Source organism: Gallus gallus, chromosome 8 (assembly GCF_016699485.2).
Source record: "Gallus gallus isolate bGalGal1 chromosome 8, bGalGal1.mat.broiler.GRCg7b, whole genome shotgun sequence".
Taxonomy (NCBI): Eukaryota; Metazoa; Chordata; class Aves; order Galliformes; family Phasianidae; genus Gallus; species Gallus gallus.
The window spans coordinates 2,551,690-2,574,511 of NC_052539.1; the positions used below are offsets into that span (position 1 = coordinate 2,551,690).

The 22,822-nt window shown below is 42.1% G+C and overlaps 1 protein-coding gene across 2 annotated transcripts in view; it reads right to left on the reverse strand.

Annotated features, from left to right (window-relative positions):
- CRB1 (crumbs 1, cell polarity complex component) overlaps nucleotides 1–22,822 on the reverse strand; it is a 90,383-nt gene that overhangs the window by 61,827 nt on the left and 5,734 nt on the right. Inside the window, exons 2-3 of one of the 2 annotated variants that reach the window (XM_046944989.1) lie at nucleotides 11,839–11,922; nucleotides 3,381–3,965 (exon numbers count right to left, since the gene is read on the reverse strand). In XM_046944989.1, the coding sequence (XP_046800945.1) occupies nucleotides 3,381–3,965; nucleotides 11,839–11,922 (669 nt within the window). The remainder of the gene's footprint in view (nucleotides 1–3,380; nucleotides 3,966–11,838; nucleotides 11,923–22,822) is intronic. The other variant, XM_015290380.4, reaches the window with a different exon arrangement.

Consider the following 22,822-nt stretch of genomic DNA (forward strand, 5'->3'; position numbering starts at 1 on the left):
AGGACTGGCTTCCTTTGGCAGAGTGCAGCATGGTAATTAGCATCCCCGGCTGTGGGCAGCCAACAGGCGCCATCGCCCGGCCCTGCTGGGGTGAATTAAAGCAAGTGTAATTAGGCCAGTGGAGGGAAAGAAGCATTTGATTAAGGTAGCCAGCAAAACTTCGACGAGGCAATTGGGCTTCATTATTTAACAGCTGCATGACACATGTCTTGTAAATAATTTCACACATGTAGAACATTATCATAGAAACTGCAGATTTCATGCTAAATTTTCCAGTCTTGGGCTCTTGGTGCGTTCTAACCTCTTCCATTTGTGTAAGAATTATGTGTGACATTTCTCAGCTATTTTAGGAAGTGCTGCAGCGTAGCAATTGTACAGAATACCAGTTGTAGTCCACGAAGCAAGTAGCAACTGCAGCCTGTAACTCAGGCATTTGGTTAACATTACGGCTGTAGAATTTACTGTGCATTCTCTACCTCCATATCAGGAGATATCACCTTTTTAACATCTTAGGGAAATGAGATGAGGCTGGATGACTTCCCACGATAATTCATGGTGTCAGGCTGGGATAACTAATGGTTGGCAGGATCCCCTGGCAGAGTAAATGAGGGTTTTTATTACCAGTGGGGACACCTCGGGGCTTTCATCCAGTAATCCCCCTGGCTTGTGCATTTAGCACAACTCACAGCAAGGTGCAGAAAACAACAAAAAAGAATGCTTCTGATAAATCATTTGGTTAAGTAGCCTTTAAAAGCTGCTGTTTTAGTGCTGAAGGAACAGCCTGCCACTCCTGTACAGTGCGGTGGTGATTCATCTCTGTGCTGCTGAGAGCAGCGTCGAAGCTGTGTCAAAGCACTGCAGCTCCTTCTCCTTTGTGTTTTAGACATCTTTTCCTTCCTTGGCTCTCTAATCTCCTAACTCTGCTTGTTCTGAGTGATCTGCACTTGGAGTGACTCTGCTTGTTTTTGGCAAGACCTAACAGCATCCACCTGGAAGCCTGCAGAATTTTGTGATGAAAGCAGGGCGACTCCAGCAGGGTGAGCTCCCTCCAGCAGTTTATTTTGGTCTAAATCTTCACTTCTCTGTCTGGGCTTTTATTATTTTATTATGTTTTCTCCCTCTGTCTCTGAAGTGTAGGTTCTGTCTCTCAAGCTGAGTTCTTGGTCTACAAATCCAGGCCTGGGCCTCACTGACAGCACAGGTTAAACAAATACAGTTTCCTGAATACCACAGGAGGTCTGGGCTGAGTCTAATCATTGCAGAGTAGCCATGCTGATTGTTAATAGGCTTCTCCTTCCTCCTGCTTTCCCCTGGTTGTGCAGTTTTCCCCTCGCCTGGCCCGGGCTCGGACACCCGCTGGTAGCAGCGGGGTGGCAGGAAGGTAACAAGCTTCCTTCAAACAACATTCACCCTGCTCACATGGGATGCTAACTGAGGGCTGGCTTCCAACAAGAGCTGCGTCAGAGCTAGAAAGCTGCTTTTTACCTCTGACTTCCCCTCCTGCATGGGGCTTTTGGGATGGAGCTGTAAACCGCATCTCTTATTTCTTATTCATTTGAATCACTTGAAGCCATACCTGTTCTTTTTCCCTTTCTTTTGCTGTGTGATTCTTTTTTTTCTTTGTTTACCTAGTTGGCAATGCATTGCTAAAACACATCCCCTTTTTGCTTTTTAATGATTCAGTGTGCACTCTCTTTCTATCCTATCTATGAATTCATCTTTGAAATTTGAAGGGAACAGCCCTCTGCAGCGATTCTGTGCTCTCCAGTAGAGGAAGTAGGCAAGAAAAATCACACCTAAACCTTAAAAATGGGACCAGATAAAATGGAAGTTTATCCCCAAACGAGCAGTTTGGGAACCTGATCGCACTTTTCCTTCTATGTAACTTACGTGGTGTTCTAGTTCCACACGCATCCTGTGTTTCTGGTAGGGCAGGGGCGAGAAAGTCAACACAATTAGTCAAGGTCTATGTAAGGTAAGTGGTGAGTTCAGGATATGTATGACTTATGGGCAGGGGGAGGGATGGCTTTTGCAGATGTAGTGGCACTTTTTTGATTTTCCCCGATACTGTTTGGAAAGCTAAAATTTGGCTGTAAAATGTCTGTTTTTCTCTGTCAGCAGGACGTTTTTATCTTAGTCCTCGCTTTCTTACCCTTTTCTGGTCCTGAAAATCTTTCTTTCTAGGCTTTCGTACTACACTTTTTTTTTTTTTCTGTAGCACTGCTCATTGTTGACATTGATACCAAACCTTCTAACTCAACTGGGAAGGCCACTACATGGCCACGTAAAATTTCATCAACTTTGAACTGCTGGAAACCTGAAGAATAGGAATTGTGTCTAAGGATAATTGTTCCTTGATTTTAAACAGATAACTTCCTTCTTGACAAATGTCTGTTCTTTATAAGAATAGCATGTCCAGCTGCAATTTCTTGTATCATGTGAGCTGGTCAGCAGAGGTGCTTTATAGAGGAAGGCATGCTTTTTTGAGTGTCTGGAACCTACTGCTTTTTTGAATGTCTGGAATACTGCAAGTATTGCAGCTTTCCGTCCCAAAAAAGAAGCCTGAAATGAGTTTTGGAAACTTTTCCTCTGGCAAAAAGAAAAGAAAACTATCTGTGGATTCAGCCAGGCTAAATCAGAAGAATAGTAAAAGGGGAAAATTTGAGTTATAATATATGACATCAGTAGGACATAGAGCTTAGGAAAACTTACCAGAATGAAACCAGAAAGGCATAGCCATTCTGAGAATTGATGTTGAGGAAAAGTGATAGAATAATCTATTTGGCCTTGAGGTCCAGTAAAATAGAAGAGGAGAAAGAGGCCTGTTAGCAAGGGTGGATAAGGGAAATCCATTAGAAGAGAAAGAAAATCTGAATTGGACGTTTTGAAAGTTGCTGAAAAAGATACCTTTGTTCAGAAAACAGAGGAAAATGAAAGAAGAATGTTTTAAAAGAAAAGGCTCCTGCAAAGCAAATGCCTAGGTTTAAGAATACTCTTTGTTGTGATTAGCAAATCAACCAAGTCTAATTAAGTCTAATTTTATCACTGTCAAACATAAGTTTTGTCTGCGGATGAAAAACTGTGTATAGCACTCTAAGGACTTGTATTTTGAGACTGTTTCTGCTAAAAATGAAAGTTAACCTGGACCTGTGACAGTCTGATGTTTGTTAGAGTGCTCTGTAGCTTATGGAAGATGTGAAATTTCTCTATGCAATATCATTAGTCAAATATGATAAGGTGTAACACGTACTGTACCAGCAGCTGCTGGTGCTGAGGCTGAAGGCCATGTAGTAAGATAGGTATGACTAAATGTGTGTGTGCATTTGTATAGGAGTAGTTCTCCATGACACAGAGAAAAGGTTGTTTAAATCAGTGCTTACCTGTGTACCCAAGTGGACAAATGCAGTAATACCTCCCTATAAGGTTGAGACACGTTGCCCCGTTCAGGCATGGGTCTGACACACATTCATTCACCTCCAGGTCGCAGTGCTTGCCTTGGTAGCCTGGGACACAGTAGCAGGAGTATTCATCAATCCCATCCCTGCACACCGCTCCATTGTGGCATGGTTCCGAGCTGCACTCATCAACATCCATTTCACAGCGTGTACCTGTGAATCCTGTGCGACAGAGGCAGGTGGGCCTGGCCAGGCCATCGAGGCACGTGCCTCCATGTTCACAGGGGTTGGTGTCACACATACTGATGGCTATTTCACAAGTGGTCCCATTGTACCCATCTGGGCACTCGCAAGTGAAGTTGAGGTTTCCAGCAGAACTTAAACAGGTAGCATTTTGAAGACAAGGGTTTGAGGAGCAAGGATCAGAGGTTTTATTGCAGAGTTCCTCCATAGTGTCAAGTGACATGTCCACACAACGGCAAATATCGTCTCTGTGACCAGTAATGCATGTAGAGTTCTTTTGGCAGGAGTTTGACAGGCACCTGGAATCATTTCTCATGGAAAGTGACTCTAGGAAGGAAACAAAAAAGGTCCTGAGGACTTCCCCAGCACTTGGAGTAAACCAGAAAGAACTGCAAGTCTTACCACAAATCTGCATCTCGTAGAGGTGATCATCAAAGGCTATGCAATTATCAGACTGAGTGGTGTGAAGTTTACCAGGACATCCTATGATTATTATTATTTTTTTAACAAAAGTCGTATTACTAAATCACACGTGTGCTTCAGAACATCCTTGGAGCTTGGATTCATAGTCTGAGAATCTATTTTCCACCTGTTTTCCCACCTATGTGGAAAAAAAAGTTGTTTATAGCACCTCCCTTTCTCCCCTGTGGACACTCAGTTTCCTTGCTGCAATAGAGCGATGTGGAAGGATGGATTTGGGAACCTACTGCTTTAGAGAGCTTCATGGGAACAGCAGAGGAAGAAGATGAAAGCATGTGGAAACAGAAACCCCTGTGCTCTGTGATGTGATGTGGCTGGGTGTGATGGTGTCTGATGTGAAGTCTGACTCTGTCTGAGCAAATGATTAAAGAATATTTTCTACTGCACTTGCAGAAAGGGTTGTAAGGGAAATAAATGTTTTGGTGGTTTTGGCAGAGGCTTGGTTTTTAATAAAATTGCACAAGGTTAATCAGGAAAGGCCTCGTGTGATGTCTCTGGTAGGCAGAAAAGTCATTTTCATTCTTACGCAAGTAAGATCACTTTGGCTGTGACTTGTTCTGACAGACATTCTTGAAACTTCTATGTTGCATCAGAAAAAATGGAAACAAAATGCTGATCACTTTGGATTTACGTTGACTGGCACTTGAGTTAATTATCAGTCTCTTTATAAACATTGATACATTAATCTAATTACTAGAGGAATTTGTGCCAAGCATTTTACCCTGGTTAAATCCTGTTCACGTCGCTGAGGCATTTGGCAGTAGAATTCCTTGCAGTGAAGCTTGCCATCTACTGGGAAATGGCCAGTACTGCCAGAAATGTGTCTTTTAGAAGTGTTGGAGTTAATAAATGTAAGACATGCTGAGAAAGGTGAAGTAGGGTTTTTTTTCTTCTTGAATAAGTTTACTTAAGTTAGTGATGCTCTTGATTATATAATCTCAATTTTTCATATACCAATCAGTACTTAAAAAGTATGATTTTGCCTGCTTCTTTTTTTTTTTCCCAACTCTCTCCTTAGACATCAGAAACTGTTGGAAACAGGATCGTAGAATCCCTGAGGTTGGAAAAGACCTCCAAGATCATCAGGTCCAACCATTCCCCCTACCACCCACTATGCCATGTCCCTTAGTGCAGCATCTAAATGTTTCTTGAACACCTCCCAGGGCAGTGACTCGATGTAATACAGAATGGTTTGGGATGTTGGAGCTGCATGGAGGTGAACATAGTAGGGTAAAATTAAGTTAGTGAGAAAGGTAAAATAAGCAGGGGAGGAGTTCTGAGAAAGCTGAAACTATTTGGCACGAGGTCTCCCTGCTCCTGTAAAGGAAACTAGTGATCTTCAGTTAAGCAAGTGATATTGAGGAGCCTGATCTCAAATCTTTCCCAAGGATTGGATGGAGTTTTTCTGGGTTCTGTTTGACTCAGAGCTAAAACCTTCTTGTGTGCTTTTCAAAATATTCTGCTTTCTCAAATTGGTGCAATTTAAATTAAATTGCCAGTTCCCCAATTTTGCGAATCAGATTAGCAATCAGCCATTCAGTGTGCACAGACAACCTTGCAAACCATTGTTTTTGGCAGACATGTCTTTCAGCAGAGATTCGTTCTTCTTTCTTGTAGGTGACTCTTCCCACAAGTTGGTGAAATATGTTAATCAGCGGCGTCATTTAAAATCAGATTTCAATCACCGCCAATCACATTGGTATGAATTTGGGTTCACTTCAGTGCGATTATGCCAGCACTTTGCTAATCATCACTAATCATCTCATCGTGCCTGGGGGCTCCTTGTGATTCATAAGGCTGTTCTTCATATGTGCCTTTTCTTCCCTGATGGGACGACTCTAAGCCATACAGAGGCTCTGAGCACTAACAGCTTCAGGGCCTTTTTTACATATGCTGCAGAGATTTTTCTGAGCTTCTTAACAGAGGCAGTCAATTTTCTAAGGAGGAAAACAAAAATACTATGAGGAGATGCTAACATTTTTATGCCCATAGTCATCAATAACAGTAGTTTTACTGTGCTCTGGGCTTTGAGGAGGACTCTTTTTTAAAACAAACTTTTGAATATAACATGAGGGTAGCAAGGGCACCGATAGTTTGGCATCTGGAGTTAGAAATGAGCATATTTGTATTATTTTCTTGTTTAAAATTTGTCCTTGAGGTTTTAAAACTAATCTGTTGATGAAATATCAAGATCTGCAACTTCAGCGTGGTGTTGAATATTTCTAGTGACATGCTATTTCAAACGTATCTCAAAGCACTGAGTACTGCATAGAATAGCACCTGGCTCTGGTATAATGCAGCATATCTCCATTTATCTACAGTGTACTGTAACATGGAAAATACAGTTCATCACAATGACAATAACTTCCTTGCAAGGTTAGTCTTAGAAAGTTCTGGATGCGCATGTATATTAAATCTTGAAGAACTAATGAAGAAGTGAATGCATCTGCATAATCTAAAGAGTAAGAGGTTGGGTTCAGATACCTTCATTGTAGACTGAAAGGCAGATATGCCATTCAAGGATAAGCATTTGGCAAATGTTGAAGAAAAAGAAATAAAAGCATGCCATTCTGGATTAAGCACTGCCAGATAAGGGGCTGTCTTAGCCCCCAAAATAACATTTCCATCAAGAGTGTGAATAGATCACCTTTTTTTCCACACAGTTCTGATTTACAAACTGAAATCTCAAACTTCCAAAACATTGCACTAACACTATTTCGTCCCTATTTCAGCCCATCTCCCAATATGCTTGTCTGCTGTCCTAATTACTGAAACCGATGAGCAGTTTATAGATGCTGCGATGCTGTTTCTCCTTGTCAAACTTCACTGGGGATGGAAATGCCACTCTCTAGGACCTGCCCTGTGCTATCCATGGTTGGAATTATGGCTCCATCTGCTCAGTGAGAAAGTATACCTTGGGAAAGTAGGAGGGAACCTGTAACAAACACGCAGGAGCTTGTCACTGTGGTCATAAAGAGTTAATCCTGAATCCCTAACTTCAGCTGTGTGTCCAAAATGGCCTAGCATGTTGTTATAGAAACCGCTTTCAGGCTTTAAATCTTGAATCATGGTTATAACCATAGTAACCAGCACCACACACAGGCACAAAAGAAAAGGGGCAGTTAATTGAAATATTCTATTTTATATTGAAAATGCTTTCAGATACATTTGTATCCAAAGCCCAAGGGAAGTAACTTAACATATCTGAAGGAGAAGTATTACATAATGTGATACTGTTCAGTCATTATTCCTATGCCTATTTTAAAATGTTGTTTAGGAAGCTCTTTAAGATCAAAGCTATTTGTGATTCAAATTACAGAGCACATTATTACATGAGTGTCTCTGCTGATCAGTTCTGCAAGCTCATGATAACTTGCGCTGCTCCCCAGGAACAAAAGATGCTACCATTTGCCATCATTTTCCCTTGCCATCTTGTTCTTGTTGTGCCACCCCAGACTTGCTTGTCTGTTTGATGGATGTTCTAGCAGGCTGTACTGCTGCAGCAAGGTGTGCTTGCTCAAAGGCATTCGCTTGGCACACTGTCCAGCTAGTGCAAGGGAGGGGTGGCTGCAGCCCATTAGGTAATGAGCTCTGTTGTCAGCAACAGGCAAACAAATCATCTCCAAAATGAGGTAAATGCTTTCTTCTCAAAGCCACTCTTCACTTCTATCCTAAATAGTGTTTGCATTGATTAGAAACTGTGCTAGTGGCTGCTGTGGAATCTCCACTGCTGTATACACTTTGTTGGAATATACCATTCCTCTTTCATGGTTTCACAGTATATCTGCACATCCATATCTCCTAAGTCTGGAGAAGAGTAAAGATGGGAGTGTAATTTGAGGCTGTGGCAAAGTAATGAAAATCACTTTTAGTTTAATTCATGCAGCAGAATTTATTCTTAACGCAGCAGAGCTGGAATCCTCCACGCAGGGACATGGGGGTAAGTGGGCAGGTGATGAACAACTGCAGTTCATCACCTGCAGATGGAGGGGATCCAGCGGCCAGCTTCAGATCAGCTTTTCTGTTATTTCTTCAGAGGCAAAAAACAGAGATAATCAGGTGTGCTCAAAATCTAAACCAATTTTAACTAGGTACTAAGGATGCAATCAGTGCCTTTTCTGCCTGTAGTGCTTTGGGATCTTCATTAAAGCTGGGGATATCCTCAGCATATGGCTCGGGATACAAATCCGTATGTTTCCAAACTTATTGTGTGAACCCAGAGAAAAATGAAAGCAATATTTGCAGTTGGGGAGGTACCACCTGCATTCACAGCTTTCCTAAAAAAGAAGGCAAAAGCATACACCTTGGAAGCAAGCATGTAGCAGACTAAGGAGGGAAACAGCAACAGAGCCCTGAGAGGCTACAGGAAGCATGGTCACGCTTCTCTGCAAAACACAGACTGCAAAATTGACTTCAGGTTCAAGTTCTGTCCCTGCATGCTTGCTTTTGAAATCCACTAGAAGGCATTTTCTTTACTTTTGGTTCTACTATCCACTCCATTGCCCCTTCCCTTCCCTTCCCTTCTTCCTTTCCTTTCCTTTCCTTTCCTTTCCTTTCCTTTCCTTTCCTTTCCTTTCCTTTCCTTTCCTTTCCTTTCCTTTCCTTTCCTTTCCTTTCCTTTCCTTTCCTTTCCTTTCCTTTCCTTTCCTTTCCTTTCCTTTCCTTTCCTTTCCTTTCCTTTCCTTTCCTTTCCTTTCCTTTCCTTTCCTTTCCTTTCCTTTCCTTTCCTTTCCTTTCCTTTCCTTTCCTTTCCTTTCCTTTCCTTTCCTTTCCTTTCCTTTCCTTTCCTTTCCTTTCCTTTCCTTTCCTTTCCTTTCCTTTCCTTTCCTTTCCTTTCCTTTCCTTTCCTTCTTCCTCCCCCCTCCTCTCCTCTCCTTTCCTCTTTTTAATATGGAAAATGCACACAGCAGTGATTTTGATGCACATTAACAAATACAGGTGCTGTGATTTTAGAAAGTGACTGCAAATGTTTGTAACAGTGATGCAGGTGTGATTTCTTTTTCCAAGTCAAAATTAGGTATGTTTAAGGCCCTCGGTGATAGAAATGCATCAAAACAATTTGTAACATAGAGCAAGAATTTCTTTTCATGCAAGCAACATTTTCACATTCACTTTGTTAGTCACCGATTCAGAATCTTAGATTTCCATTTCTGTACACCCTGGATAAATTTTGGCTTCAAGAAGACATGTATAAGCTCATTGGTCAAACATACAATGGTGGTAAATCATGGGGAAGACGATGTGGTCAGGTGTATCGCATAGGCATATGCTGATGATTCCCAGTTCAACATGGTCTCCATAAGCACTTGTCTTATAGCGTCTGGATAACCAGGAGATGCCATCAAGGCACATTATATCAGATTCACCATATCCTTTCTGCACAGCCAAACCTCCAGCAACAAAATGCATATTTAGAAAATGATGCTTTCTAACATACCCTAGAACTGGGGCAAAACCATGACAAAACGCATAAGGCTTTCATAGATCTGTTCCCTTCTCCAGCTGGCTTACTGTGCTCCGCTTTGAAGTCTGTAAGGAAGCAAATGTTTTAAAGTTTGTAAGTGCAAAGCTGTGTAGTGATGTGTGCAGATGCTGGGATTGCCTCCAGTAGGTTCTCAGTAACACGGCTGAGGACTAAACTTTGCTGAAGCCAGCAAAATGTAGCAGAACAGCAAGATCAGCTCCAACTTCTGACTAGCATCGCACTGCTGACATAGCCACCGGAGCGCGTGCTGTCCCTCTGGGCTCCCTGTGTGCATAGTCCTTTTCTCACACAATTTGTTTCATACAATGCAACAGTACTCTTGTATCAAAATCACGACGCCGCTTCTCCAGTCTCGCCAGACTTTAAAAAAACAGTCAGCCCTGTGGCAGATTGGCATTGTTTTGCTGGATATGTTTTGCGCTGTGATTTCAGTACAGAGCGCAGGGAAATCGGTCCATCTTTTTCAGAGCGGTGAACTTCATGGAGGAGATCATGTTGCTGCCCTTTCTGTTATTTACTGAATAACCCTCTGGCTCAGAAATCACCTATGATTTCTTCCCTGTGTGAATTCATCACCAACAGGGGTTTAGAAGCTGTATGGGGAAAATAGCAGCTCCTGTACTGCTGACCAGGCTAAAGCCAGATGTGTAAAGGGTGCAGCCAGAGGCTCCACCTGCTCTGCTTCTGCAGAGCTCTGATGCTGAATGAGATTGGTGAAGGACAATGATGTGGTCATTATCTGCACCAGCTGCCCTCATTGACCTCTCACAGGTAAAACTCAGTCACAGACCCAATAGAAGGCTATAATGAGGCTTCCAGTGGGTGAGAATGCTACAGTTTCATATAGTGGTGAAGCTCCACCATGGGTGCTGCACCATGGTAGCTTCTCTTGCCTGCAAGAGCAACAGGCTGCAGACATGTTGTTCCATCCTGAAAGTCTTCTGACTTGTAACAGAGGAAGGATTTGGTTCATGGCTTTATATGAGGAAGGAATATTTCAATTCCAGAGTAGATTCAGAAATAGATCTTAAGAAGGCTCTGAGCTACATTAAATGAAAGTTCAGATTAGTTTAGCTCTGTAATTTATTTTAGTTCTGGTTTCCTCTCTGATTTCAAGAACTGATAGCTGATTAATGGTAAAACTGTACCTGGATCCACAATACATTGTGTAGTCTGCAGGACTGCTTTTCCAGCATTCTCTGAAAGCTACCACCTTCTCCTTGTTCATACTACAGTCGTAGAGTGTTCTGGCTGGGCTCTTTCTTGATGAAGAACCAGGTCTTAATAGGACCTGATAGCAAGGCAATGTAAACAAATTAAATTTAAAAAAATGAATGATATAAATTAAATAAAACTCATACTGTGGCTGAGGGACAACAGGAACTGCTTTCCTGCAGAGAGAGATGCATGAGACTTTGGAGGCTGCAAGGAAAATTAGAATTCTTCTAGACTGAAGTCCCTGGTTTGACATCTACTATCCCATAGAGATAAAGAGCTGGCTTTATCACATGACTATTGGTGCAGCTCGCTGTTCTTCCTTTCACTTCAGGGCAGAGCATGATGACATCTCTGTGTGGTCATGTTTGCAGCAAAGAGCACTGAGCTTGTGCCACTGCCAGGCCAGTCAGGGCCTCTGCTCTCATAGGCTCTGGCTTGTTTCTGTGCAGTAGCACTTGCCTGCCTGGCTGAGTCACCTGATGTTATCTCAGAGTTCATGGCTGTGTGTGTCACACTGCTTCAGATACACTACTGAGAGGACAGATCTCCTGGCTTGACTCCTACACGATAACAGACAGTGCAGATACAAATGCTTTCTGCCACTTGTTGCCTGCTGGGCCTCAAGGTTACTCTCCCTGCTGGAAATCTGGCTGCTGGGGCTCAGGGCTTACATGCACAGGACCAGAGTGAGCCAGAGCAGAAGCAAGGATAGGAATTGAAAATCCTCTCAGCAATTAAGGGTGTCATTCTCTGAAACCTTTGCAAGATGCAGCATTGTAAAGGTAAGGAAAAACAGAAGATAAATCAGTGCCAGAACATGCCCAGGAGCCTTCTGTGAGGAGCTCTAAGCAATAATCCGCTCACATTGGAGGAATATCACTAAAAGGCAAATTGTTTAAACAAGCACGATGTGGAGGTGTGTTTTAGAATAAAAGAGCTGCCCAAGAAAAAAAAACCAAGACAGATTTGATGGCAATAATTGTGATAAATATTTAGTGAGTGGATATCTGGTCTCACCGAGAGCATTTTTGGCAGAGAGCTCCACGACAGGCCTTGCTTTATGATCCCAAAGGGCACCACACAGCGTACTGTGCTGAGAGGCTGCAGAAAAGATTGGAAAGTAATTCTCAGTACTTAGCACCTGGGGATTCTCAAAAGCCATTTTCTCTTAGGATTCATTTCCTTTGATCAATGAGATTATTAATTATGGACAGCCTTGAATAGAACAAGGCACTGTTACTGTGCTCCTAAAGCAGTGTCTCATTTAAAATGAATAAAATATATTAATTAGAGGGTCAACTGTGGTTGAGTTTTTCAAGACACGTAGATATTGATTGGACCCCGGTAGCCTAATGTAACAAATATCTTTCCATTAGTAATCAAAAGAGTTCATAAGCATAACAGCATAGGAAGGAAGCACTAAAACATTTTTCCTTCAGCTTGCCAGGGCAGTTAGACCATCACCATTCACATAGACTATGGATTGTATAGTTCAAAGGTGGTTGTGTTTGTGTGAAGCCATCTCCTTTGTGCCATATTTCTTAATTGGATACATGCTTAGTTAAGTCATCTTGTTTACTTAACTAAGTGAACAACTGCATTTCAAGCTGAATTTTACCTCTGGATAAATGGAAGCATATTGCTCCTGCTAATAGTAATTTAGACTAATTTTGCCCCTGCCCTGTTTTTGTCTGACCTGTGCTTTACTCATTGTGTTTGAACATATGCAAATAGCCACAAAATTGCTGGCACCTGTGGCAGATAAGCACAAACTCATGATCATCAGTTTGTAGAGGTGCATGCCTAGTTTACTCTTAGCATGGTATGACTGTAAGTACATGCTGATTTGTTTCTGTCATCTACTATCAACAGAAATTATATTTGTTCACTGGAAGAGGTTTATTTCTGTAAATTCTGTTGCAAGTACCTTGTACTAACATTTTCCTTATCCTGCAACATTAAATATTCCTGCTATAGTTTGAAGCAGTAGTTGCTACATTTTCCATGTACAGCATTTATGGATTATGTTTGAGAAACAGAAAGCTTAGTTCCTAAGCAAAGTAAGGCAGGTTCCTGTTGGGGTGGTTACACAGAGCCAGCTGCAAGGCAGTCAGCAGATTACAAATTAGCACCTTTAGTCCCTTGCTCCTCCTTGGTTCCTTAGGGAGCTAATGAGGTGGAGGCTGAGCTTTCTTTTTAGCTCTGTAGCCTAAGCCCGTAACAGATCATTTAGGCATCCATTGTCAGGCTAGTCCTGCAGATTGGAAGGCTTTGGTAAAGCACCAATGCTCTGTAAGAAGTCAGTGCCTAGCTGCCAGTATTGCTGTCCCAGGGGTTCTAGTGCTATTCTCTACGTAGGGCATGCTACTGGTTCACCTGGACTGACAGGCACTGTGCTTCTTTGGTAAAGGCCTGGGGCTCTGCAGCAAAGGAAATGATGCTTCAGACTGCTTTCCCTCCCTTGTTACCTTAAGGTGAGAATGCAAGATGCAATAAAGGAACAGAATGCAGAGAGCTCTGTTCTTCCTCGAGCATGAGAATGTGTCTGACCTGCAGGAAGCATAGCACATCACCTGCAGAGTGATGCAGTCTGCCCCACTAATGAGCTGAGCTCTGCTCTGCTCTGCTTTGCAGTGGATATGCTTTCACTACACTTTTCAGGTAAGGTTCAAACTGAATGTTTGCAAGAATAATATTGATTTATAAAGTGATATTTATATTACCTAGCTGTTGTTATTCTAGAAGTGAAGACTTTGGGTTAGTATCAAGTTTGCACATATGCAGAGTTTTTTTAGAGGGGAACAATGTGGTTCCTAATGGCCAGAATTACCATTTATATCAGTTGTTATTTTGTCAAATGGCTGAAATGCAAAGCTTTATTTGTCAAATGCACCTGTGGACCTGAGCTCTCAGCACTGAGAGGGCTGTCACTGGAACACCTGAACTTCAGCTGCAGAGTCCATCACAAGTACCTCAAGCATGTCCCTACTACATCTGAAGCAGCTCACAAATTGCTCTGAAGCTCAACTGCAGGAGCACTAGTGTTTTGCACGTGCCTGTGGTGGCTGACCTGTCTGTGGCATGGCTCTGGAGTGAGCTGGCAGAAGTCAGTTAATGTTCTCTTTGTTTGGAGTTGCTTTAGTGACGCTATTTTTTTTTAAGTGTGTAGGTTAAGCATTGCCTTCTGTGAGTGTTGAGGGCTTTATCTGTGAGTACCAAAGATGCTGATACACTGGTTACTGAGACACTGGAGGGTTTGTTGAATGCCTGCCCTTCTTCTTTTTTTTTCTTTCTCTCTCTCTTTTCTTTGCATGTAGTTTCAGCAAAAGCAGACACTGCTTTTCTTCTCCTCTCCTAGACTATTCAGCATGTAACATTTACTGAACCTAACTCCATGCATGCTGTTTTCCTGCTACCACAATATTCAGCATTTGTTAGATCAGCGCTGGGTGATGCTTGCTTTCTAGGCTGCTTCTGTAAGTTGTGAAAGCTGTGAAATAACAATGTATATTTCTGCTTTATTTGTAGCAAAGGGCAATAATGCTCCAGGCTCTCTTCCTCTGCCACCTTTCTTTCCTGACTGTCCCAAAAACAGGCTGCAAATTAGTTTCTGGGGAGATCCTCATGTCAACACCTTGCAGTGCTCAACACACTGTGCTTGCCAGGCAGCACTACTCAAAGGACCTGAGCTGTCAGCACTGGGAGGGCTGTCACTGGAACTCCTGAACTTCAGCTGCAGATTCCATCACTCTTTGAGCTGGTTTTTTCCAGTCTTGGCTCAAGTTTTTATAAAGCAGCTTTTACTGAAACCTATTTGGAATATGAATTTGAAAAAGCAAGGTCTTGTCTTCTCTAGTCTGCTGTCCTTCACAGTTCTTTAACAACCTTTATAATGCTTCTCTGCTTTGCCTTGGCAGTTTGCTACAGTGATTGAGTTTTCGTAGGTGTCAGAACAATGTCAAGACGATGTGAAGACAGTGTCAAGGCAAATGTATATGGGTGATGCTTTGAAGGAGGGAAAGCACTGTCAGTGCTCCACAGTGAAAATGTTTAGGCGATAAAACCACTGCCACTGTGAGCAAAAACAAGTGGAGATATCTAGGTTATTTTTTGCAAGGATGCCTTTCCTGCATAATTCTTATCCCATGTGTTCTAGACCATGTTCCAGTTCCTTATACCCTGTCAATAGGACACCATTTTGATCTAAGCATGTGGTGTGCTAATCTGTAGCAAGCACACTTCATCAGAAGTCAGAGAACAGGAATTCCAAAAGACTCTTTCAGGGTGAGGTGCTATTCACCGTCAGAGCAGTTTTCAAACTGAACACTGATCCCACAGTGAGCCTGTGAATTAGGTGTGCGTATGTGTACTGTGCTTTGTCTCATTTCAGTTCTGGGGGGGGGAGGGAACCCTTTTAGTGTTTTCTCAATGTCTTTATAAATCCCACTGAAGGGATTTAAAAAAGAAAAACAACTCCTAAATAGCTCCCAAGGAATAATGTACTACAAACCCTTCAAAATATTTTGAGTGGTGTTTTCAGCTATAAGAGTTAGGAGTGAACTATTTAAAAGTGAAAATGCTTGGTACTTCCTAAATAACACATTCACGTACATGTTATTATTTTATTTCAGATTTTTTTTTTTACTTGTATCCTGTGAAATAACTGAAAACACTCATGGAAAAATTAACTTCCTATTTTAACATCATGCTATTACTGTATTGTCTATTTGCTATGTGTGACAGCTTTAAATCTGTTAAAATCAACCTTGTGTGACTTTGAGATGAATTGTGGATTTTACCATAGCTGCAGAAGCAACACTCTAAGTAAGCTGTTTATACTGCTTTTAGCCTAAGTTACATGCTGCTGAAGGTTGACTTTTCCCCCTTGCCCATGCAAGTTTCTTTAACCTGAAAATAATCAGCTATCTTGAATTGAGCAACAGCTGGAGAAGAGATTTTCTTGCCTGAGGCTCAGATGCCTTCTCCTGCCAGTGCTCACACCTCAGCCATCATGTGCCTCTAGAAATTGCTGCATCTAATTAATCCTCCCAGAGTAAAGAGTATAGGATGACATGTTAGTGACTACAGTGTGTGTTGTTTCCTTTGTAGAAGGCTGAAAATTATCAAATAAAGTGATGTACAAAGGAAGTCCTTCCAGTTAGCAACTGAAAACCTACTCTAGGTTTGCCTGTATTTAATGTAAGAATGAATAAATAATCATTTTCTTTTATATATATATATATATATATATATATAGGCGTATGTGTGTCTAACATGAAGTGAAGAATGTAAGGTCTACATTAGTAGAGCATGGAACAGGAGATTGTACTCAGCTGTCCCACTGCGGGAGATGTATTTGCCTTGCCTTTCTCTAAATCAGCTTTTTCATCCCTAAAATTGAGATGCTGACTGTTTACGTGCAGTGGTGCTCCATCTGCTTATACTTTGTAAAACACACGAAACCCTTCATGAGGAGAAGGCTGAAGGTGCTTTTTTAGGGGAAAAAAAAAATAAATACAGCACATTTGCAAGGAGAGGAAAGGAAGCAACACGTGAGCGTGTTGGCTTTTGGCATGTTCACAGCTTCAATAACTTGAAAGTCAGCAAAATTCTTTGAGAGAGTCTAAGTTAAAACTCAATGTACAGCTGCAAGTGGTGGGAGGACAAATGAGTTTTACAGGGTGAAATGGCAGTCCAACCTTGAACATGAAAGCAAAGCTCTCGCTATTAGCACAGTAAAACATTAAGATTCCAAGATTTCACTTGAGAAGCAGAACTAATTAGAGAAGATTAACAGAAATGAGGCATGTAATAGCTGGAATAGGGCATGACTGCACTATGAAAGGCTGAATCACTGGACCTCTCATCAAGGTTAACATCTGAAGAACACTAGACTTTTTTTAAAGGCAAGTTGCATGTTTTGCAGATGTTCCTGGGGCAGCTGAGCAGTCATTGCTCTGTTCTGTGCTTCCCCTGTCTTGACTCTGCCAGCCTTGATGTCAGGGTATGTTTCTGATGGTGGGGATTTTTTTCAGGCGTACATTGTATTCATATTGCTCTCCGGTGGATCTGAAGAGGTATTGTGACCAACTCTGTATTAGATCAGTAATGCAGTGGAGATCTGGGATGTTTATATAAAGCTTTTTTTTTTTTTTTTTAAGTTGGGATTTGAAATATACTCCGAAGTCATCTTTTCCCATCTTACCTTCCATCTTTCCATCTTTCTGTCACTAACTGGATTCCCACAAGCTCTAATAATCTCTTAATTACTGAATGGTAATTGTCATTCCACAATTGGTTGGACGCATTTTCTGATGAAGTCCTGTAAATGACTGCCGCACCGGCACTGTAGTAACAGGCTCAAATAAACTGAGAACACTTCACAGAACAGAATCATGGAACAGATGAGCTTGGAGGGGGCTTCTGGAGGTCATCTGGTTCAACCCAGTGCTCAAAGAAGTATCAACTAGAGCAGAAAGCTCAGCGTGCACTTTCTGTAATGATTTCTTTAAAAATCCCTTATTTTTCGGAAGCCAGACTTACTGTAAGCATGCGTAACCTCATGCCTGTGGTTAATGGAAGTGCTGGCGCTCGTGTGTGATTGCAGAAAAGATGCAGTCATCCGTGAGGAACCAGTATTGGCCTGATTCAGAGGCACAGTATAAAAGATGTGCAGGGCTAAAAGAAGACAGGAGAATCTGTCACTCAGTTGCCTGAATGTTTATAGTTAATAAAATTAAGGAAAGAGTTCTTCTGCCTGTAGTAAAGATGGCACCATGAGTCTCACTGGGACATAATTAAATAGCTTTGAAAGTTGTCCTTCGGGTTTCCGCTAGAACAGAATGTTTGTATAGAAACCCAAAGAAGAAATGTTGCAACTCAGGAAGCAAACGTGTTTCCAACTTGTTGCTGTGTGTGTTATACAGAAATCCCCGTGAAGTGCAATGATAGTGTCTTCTTGATTTTAGTTGCAGTGATGTTTTTTTCCCCTCAAAGTTAAATTTAAAAGCTGAGATATAATGAACAAAGCTCATTGTCACATGACAGTTAATCCTTAGTGAAGACTGAAGAATGTAGTGGTGTTTATGATCTCTGGTATCTCAAAGAACATCATTCTTAGCTTGAAATGAAACCATTCTTGACAGCAACCACAAATCCCTGGTGCTGTAAAGCAGAGCCATGCTGGCCCTACTAGACAGCACAGCAGCATCTACACTGAAACCAGTAGGCTTTTAAAGTTAAGCTAGAATAATTAGAACCGTAATCAGCTCTGTTGGATGCTGTACATGGAATATCAGAAGTACTGAAAACATATGCACCTCTTACTGAAGCAAGATAACTGGAGATGGGGATGAGGGCTGGGGATACAGCAGTTCCCCTGTCAGCCATTTTCACAGGTCACTGGACAGCAAGAATGCTTGCAGAGATCTTCAAGAACAGAAAGTGCCCACATGAATGTCATCAGGCATTTCCCCAGACAAAGTGCAATATCTGAAGGATCTCATATGGCTGGCAAACTGTAATGGTTCACTTGGTCTAATTTTGCTACATGTGTAGAATTACAATCTCTTCTTCCTTTCCATTGCTTGTTGGATCACTACATCAATCTACTGGAAAGACTTTTATCCAGATTCCTCAAAGGTGTTTAGAGCCAATCCTTTCTTCTGTTTAATCCTATTCAAGATTTCCCCCTGAACACCTCTTTTTCTTTGCTAGCATGGACAAAGGCAGAAGGTCTGGGATGTCTACTTTTTCTTTGGGAAATTCAGTGTTCTTTGGAAACAGGCATTTGAATGCAGAAATAGTAATTGATTTTAGGCATCTTACTCTTCTTGCACTTGTCCATGCACTCCAGAATGAGTAGATGTTAGACTAAATTGAATCAGACATTTAAGATATACTCAAGAGAGAACAGTACAGATAGTTCTTGTTACATCAAGCAGAGGGCGTTTTTACACAGACCGAGGCATGCAAAATGTTCAATACCATTAGTAGTGAATAAAGAAATACAAATGTCAGCAGCGTTTAATGTGAGAGAAGGGTTGTGTTCAGCTGGAATGTCTGAAATGGTGTCTCTTGCAAAATGTGGGCCAGGTGTTTTCTTTTTGCAGTTGCATTGTGGAGGCACCTATTTTCTTTCTGCTCTCATGAGATATGCTGTTCCAAATAACTACACAGGTAGCGAGCAGAGTTTGGGGATTATTGTTCCCACCAACACATTTCTTATATTTTCCAATATTTTAGGATAGAAATAACATGGAGCTTTAATTTCAACTTTATTTTAACTACTGTTTCGTAGGTTGTACTGTTTTGTAGGGACAGAGCCTCAAGGGGCTACACACATCTTCCCACTCAATATCTCTGATGTAATCTCAGATACCTTGATGTCATTCTCTGGCTTGGTGCATCCTTTCTCTGCACCATAGCTATTCAAGGAAGGCAAGGGGCTGCTGGAGAAGATTACATGCATAGTTCTGCAGACTTGTTGCTGATAATGGACCCTGCTCTCTGGTTTCTGCACTTAACTATGTTCAGTTCATGGATGGCCAGCCATAGCGAGCGCACTGCTACAGTTGTCCCTACAAATTGTAACAAAGCTTAGCAAAATACTTTTCAAAGTACTGCTGCATACAGATGTCTTCTCCAGGGCTGACTTTTATACTGGGAGTTTTGGATTCCGTGCTGTGATTAGTCCATCAGTGGATGTTACTTAACTTGCAGTTATTAGATCCTTACAGGCTGATAGCTGTCTAGCTCTCTCCATCCTTGCCTTGACTCTCTGTCAAATTGTTGTTTTCTAAGTTTTCATGTCACAGTCAAATTCTGGGGCTTCCTTGTGGAAGGAAGAACTAATGAAGTGCTCTGTACTATCCCTGCTAGGAATCCCAATGAGGGAGAATGGGAGCTGTCAAGGACAGAGTGTGAGCAAAGTATGCTGCCTTTCATCTACTCCTATAGCTCCCTGGGCAGCCTAGATGTGAATCAGAGCAACTCTGAGCTTAACTACTTTGGAGAGCAGTCAGCTTTGGCATTCCCACAACAGAAAAACACAGCAGTACCTCTGAGAAATGAGGTAAGGGGAATTTCAAGCCTTCCTGTCCCTAGCTGAGTCCTTAGGCTGGGCTATGCCAGTTAGTGTGCTTCCCACAGTCTTGCTCTCAATCACTGTGATTGAGAGTACTTTAAAGGAACGCATCCTGTTTTCAGACTCCCTGACTAATGCAATTGAAGATGCTTTGTCTGTCTCTGTTACTCCAGGGAAGGTTAAGGGAAAATAGCATCCCAGTATTCTGAACCTTGGGCAGCCAAGCAAGAGCAGTGAAAAAAAGCAAGGGCTTCTCCCCTAAGCATCCATCCAGGCCACAATTATTCCAGCACAGCATTTCCCAGCAAAGACTGTACCAGGCGAGTGCCCTGTCTGGGCACTGCCTCTGAGCCTTGTCTGCTGGAGCAGGGACGTCGCACACAGCGGGTTAGCAGCCCATGCCCCTTTTCTACCCACATAAATATTTAGCCCTAGAAATATTTTGCTTTCTGTCCCTGTTGATGAGATTTCAGGCAGGCAGAAGCTGCCCTAACCCTGAAGTTGCAGCAGCCACCGCCGCAGACTTGTTTTGTTGATGCCTGCAGAGGACCGTGTGCTGCCTTGATCCCCAGGAGCCCCGTGGAGCTGCAGTGGCAGCTGCGTGGTGCGTCACCGCCTGCCAGGCTGCCCGCGGAGCGCCTTGTCACTTGGTGTCTTTGTCAAGGGGCAGGAGCGGTTTCTGCTGACCCATTTTATGGGTGAACAAAATATAATCAATATGAAGTAAACAGCAGAGCCTCGCTGGGAAAAGGTTTATCTGAGTGTTTTGCTGTTTGCTGGTCTGTCGACTTTCACGTATTATCGCACCGTGGATGGTTGAAAAACAACAGAAGAGTGCAGTGGGAACTGATTGGTGAAACATATTGGTCTCAAAACCCAACAAATTAATCTGTAATATCAATCTAGAAAATAATATCCATACCTTGTCTGTTTGCTGCCTACCCTCTGTGACTCCAGATGAGTCAATTAGGTTTAAAGGCGTTCTGTAGAAAGTAATGTTAATATCAGGGCCTTTCTTCCTCTTCTGAGCCACCACAAAGAGTAAAAGGAATAATTAGGGTTGCTTGGAGATTGAGGCAATCTAAATGATTTAATTTTTTTTAATACTGGGATGTGAATTATAAAGAAAACAAAGAAAAAATATTCTTGAGAGGTCCCTGGCCACGACCCCCTGTAGTAGGATCAAAGGCACTTAGACTGCTATTTCACAGATGTATTATTGGATGGAATATGCTGCATATCCAGGGTCAAGGGGAATAGACTAACATGGATTGCGCGGTAGTTGATGCAATAGATACATTTGTTTGTATTTTATTTTTCAAACTTCAGTTTTTTAAACTATGAGTTTATTGTCTAAACATTAAGTTTCTCTTAGATGAAACATCATAGTGAAGAATCCCAGAATGATTATTTATTATTGCATGTCAGGAAATGCCATTTGAGTTTCCTAGGAGTATTCCTGGTATCTGTTATGCTGCAGTAGGTTCTGGTCTTGAATCATGTATTTATAAGGAATGAGGAGCTAGCTGCAAAATTAAGGTTCAGAGGGCAGTCAGTTTTCTATTCCTCTGTAGGCTTTTTGCCACAGAAATTTTCTATTGCTAATCTATTTATTAGTCTTTTCTTGCATTGTACTGTGAATTTATTCAGTGTCCTTAAATTGCAAATAGAAGGATAAATAACTTGATTTAAAAATCTGAAAGTCACAGTGCATAGTTCCTAGCACCGAGGCTATCTACGCTCATAGAAATGAGTGGCTTTGATATATGAAGTGCCTGTTTAAATGGCAGAAAATTAAGAGTAGATACTTGCTATCTCAAAGGCTGGGAGTGAACTATTTCCTTGCTGAAATTTCAGCAGTGATGTTGTGGACCGTGCACCGAGCAAGGCTGGCACAGGGCTGCTCCTGCTTGGATCAGCACTAATCCTCAGGGCAGTGCCATCTGCTCGTCCTGCTCAGGAGCTGTGCCCGGCTGGGCCTGGCCATGGCACGGCTTGCACATCCTGGGGCTCCAGAGCATTAGGGCCCTATAGACAGCCGAGTCGATGCTGACTGCCCCATCTGTGTCACACCAGCTGTAATCAGCAGTCTGGACACTCTCCGGCAGATATTTATCTAATCTATTCATCAAAAAGCTCTGATATAGAGGTTTGATTATCCTGCAATTGGAAAAGTTCACTGCAATCTCGCCACTGCTTGTGGAACCTATGGTTGCAGAGTGCCTGCCCTTTGGAAGGTCGTGGCAGCAGCCGATGGGTGTTGATTGCTATTCTCTTTGGTGTAGGAAACATTGTAATCACTCCCTCCCCCGGGCTTCTCTTGCTGTGACCCTTTCTTATAGGTGACATCTTTCTAAATGTCTCCCTACTTCTGCTGTCCCTCTTCAGCATTTCCCTAATTGCTTTTCTTTCTTACAAAGCTGGATATATTCAGTACTGAAGGGTGCATTGATTGCTCACCCTTGTCTCGCATGTCGTTTTCCTGTTACCACGTAATATATTTGCCTTTTCATACAGCTTTTCAGTAGGAAAGTATTTGATGTGGCCACACAGACTGTTTGTTCAAACAATTCAGTTTTGCAGTACGTTAAAGAAATACTATCATTACAGGTATAGAAAAGTTCCAAATTCTAACAGAATGAATGACCTCAGATTCCTGTCTCTCAGCTCTGTAACTGACAGAAGGTAATAGGCAGGAAAGAAGCAATCCATCTACAGCAGAAACATGCACTTTAATCCCAGAATTAACTAATAAAACTAATAAATTATAGAAAATCAAGTGCCTTGACGCTGATGTTGGCCCATTCTTGCTCCCAGTGCAGATGCCAGCAGAACCATGCTGTTCAAGCTCAGTAGGGGCAGCTGTGCTCTGGCCGTGGCTAAAACCTGCCCCACTGCAGAACTGGAAGAGGCTGG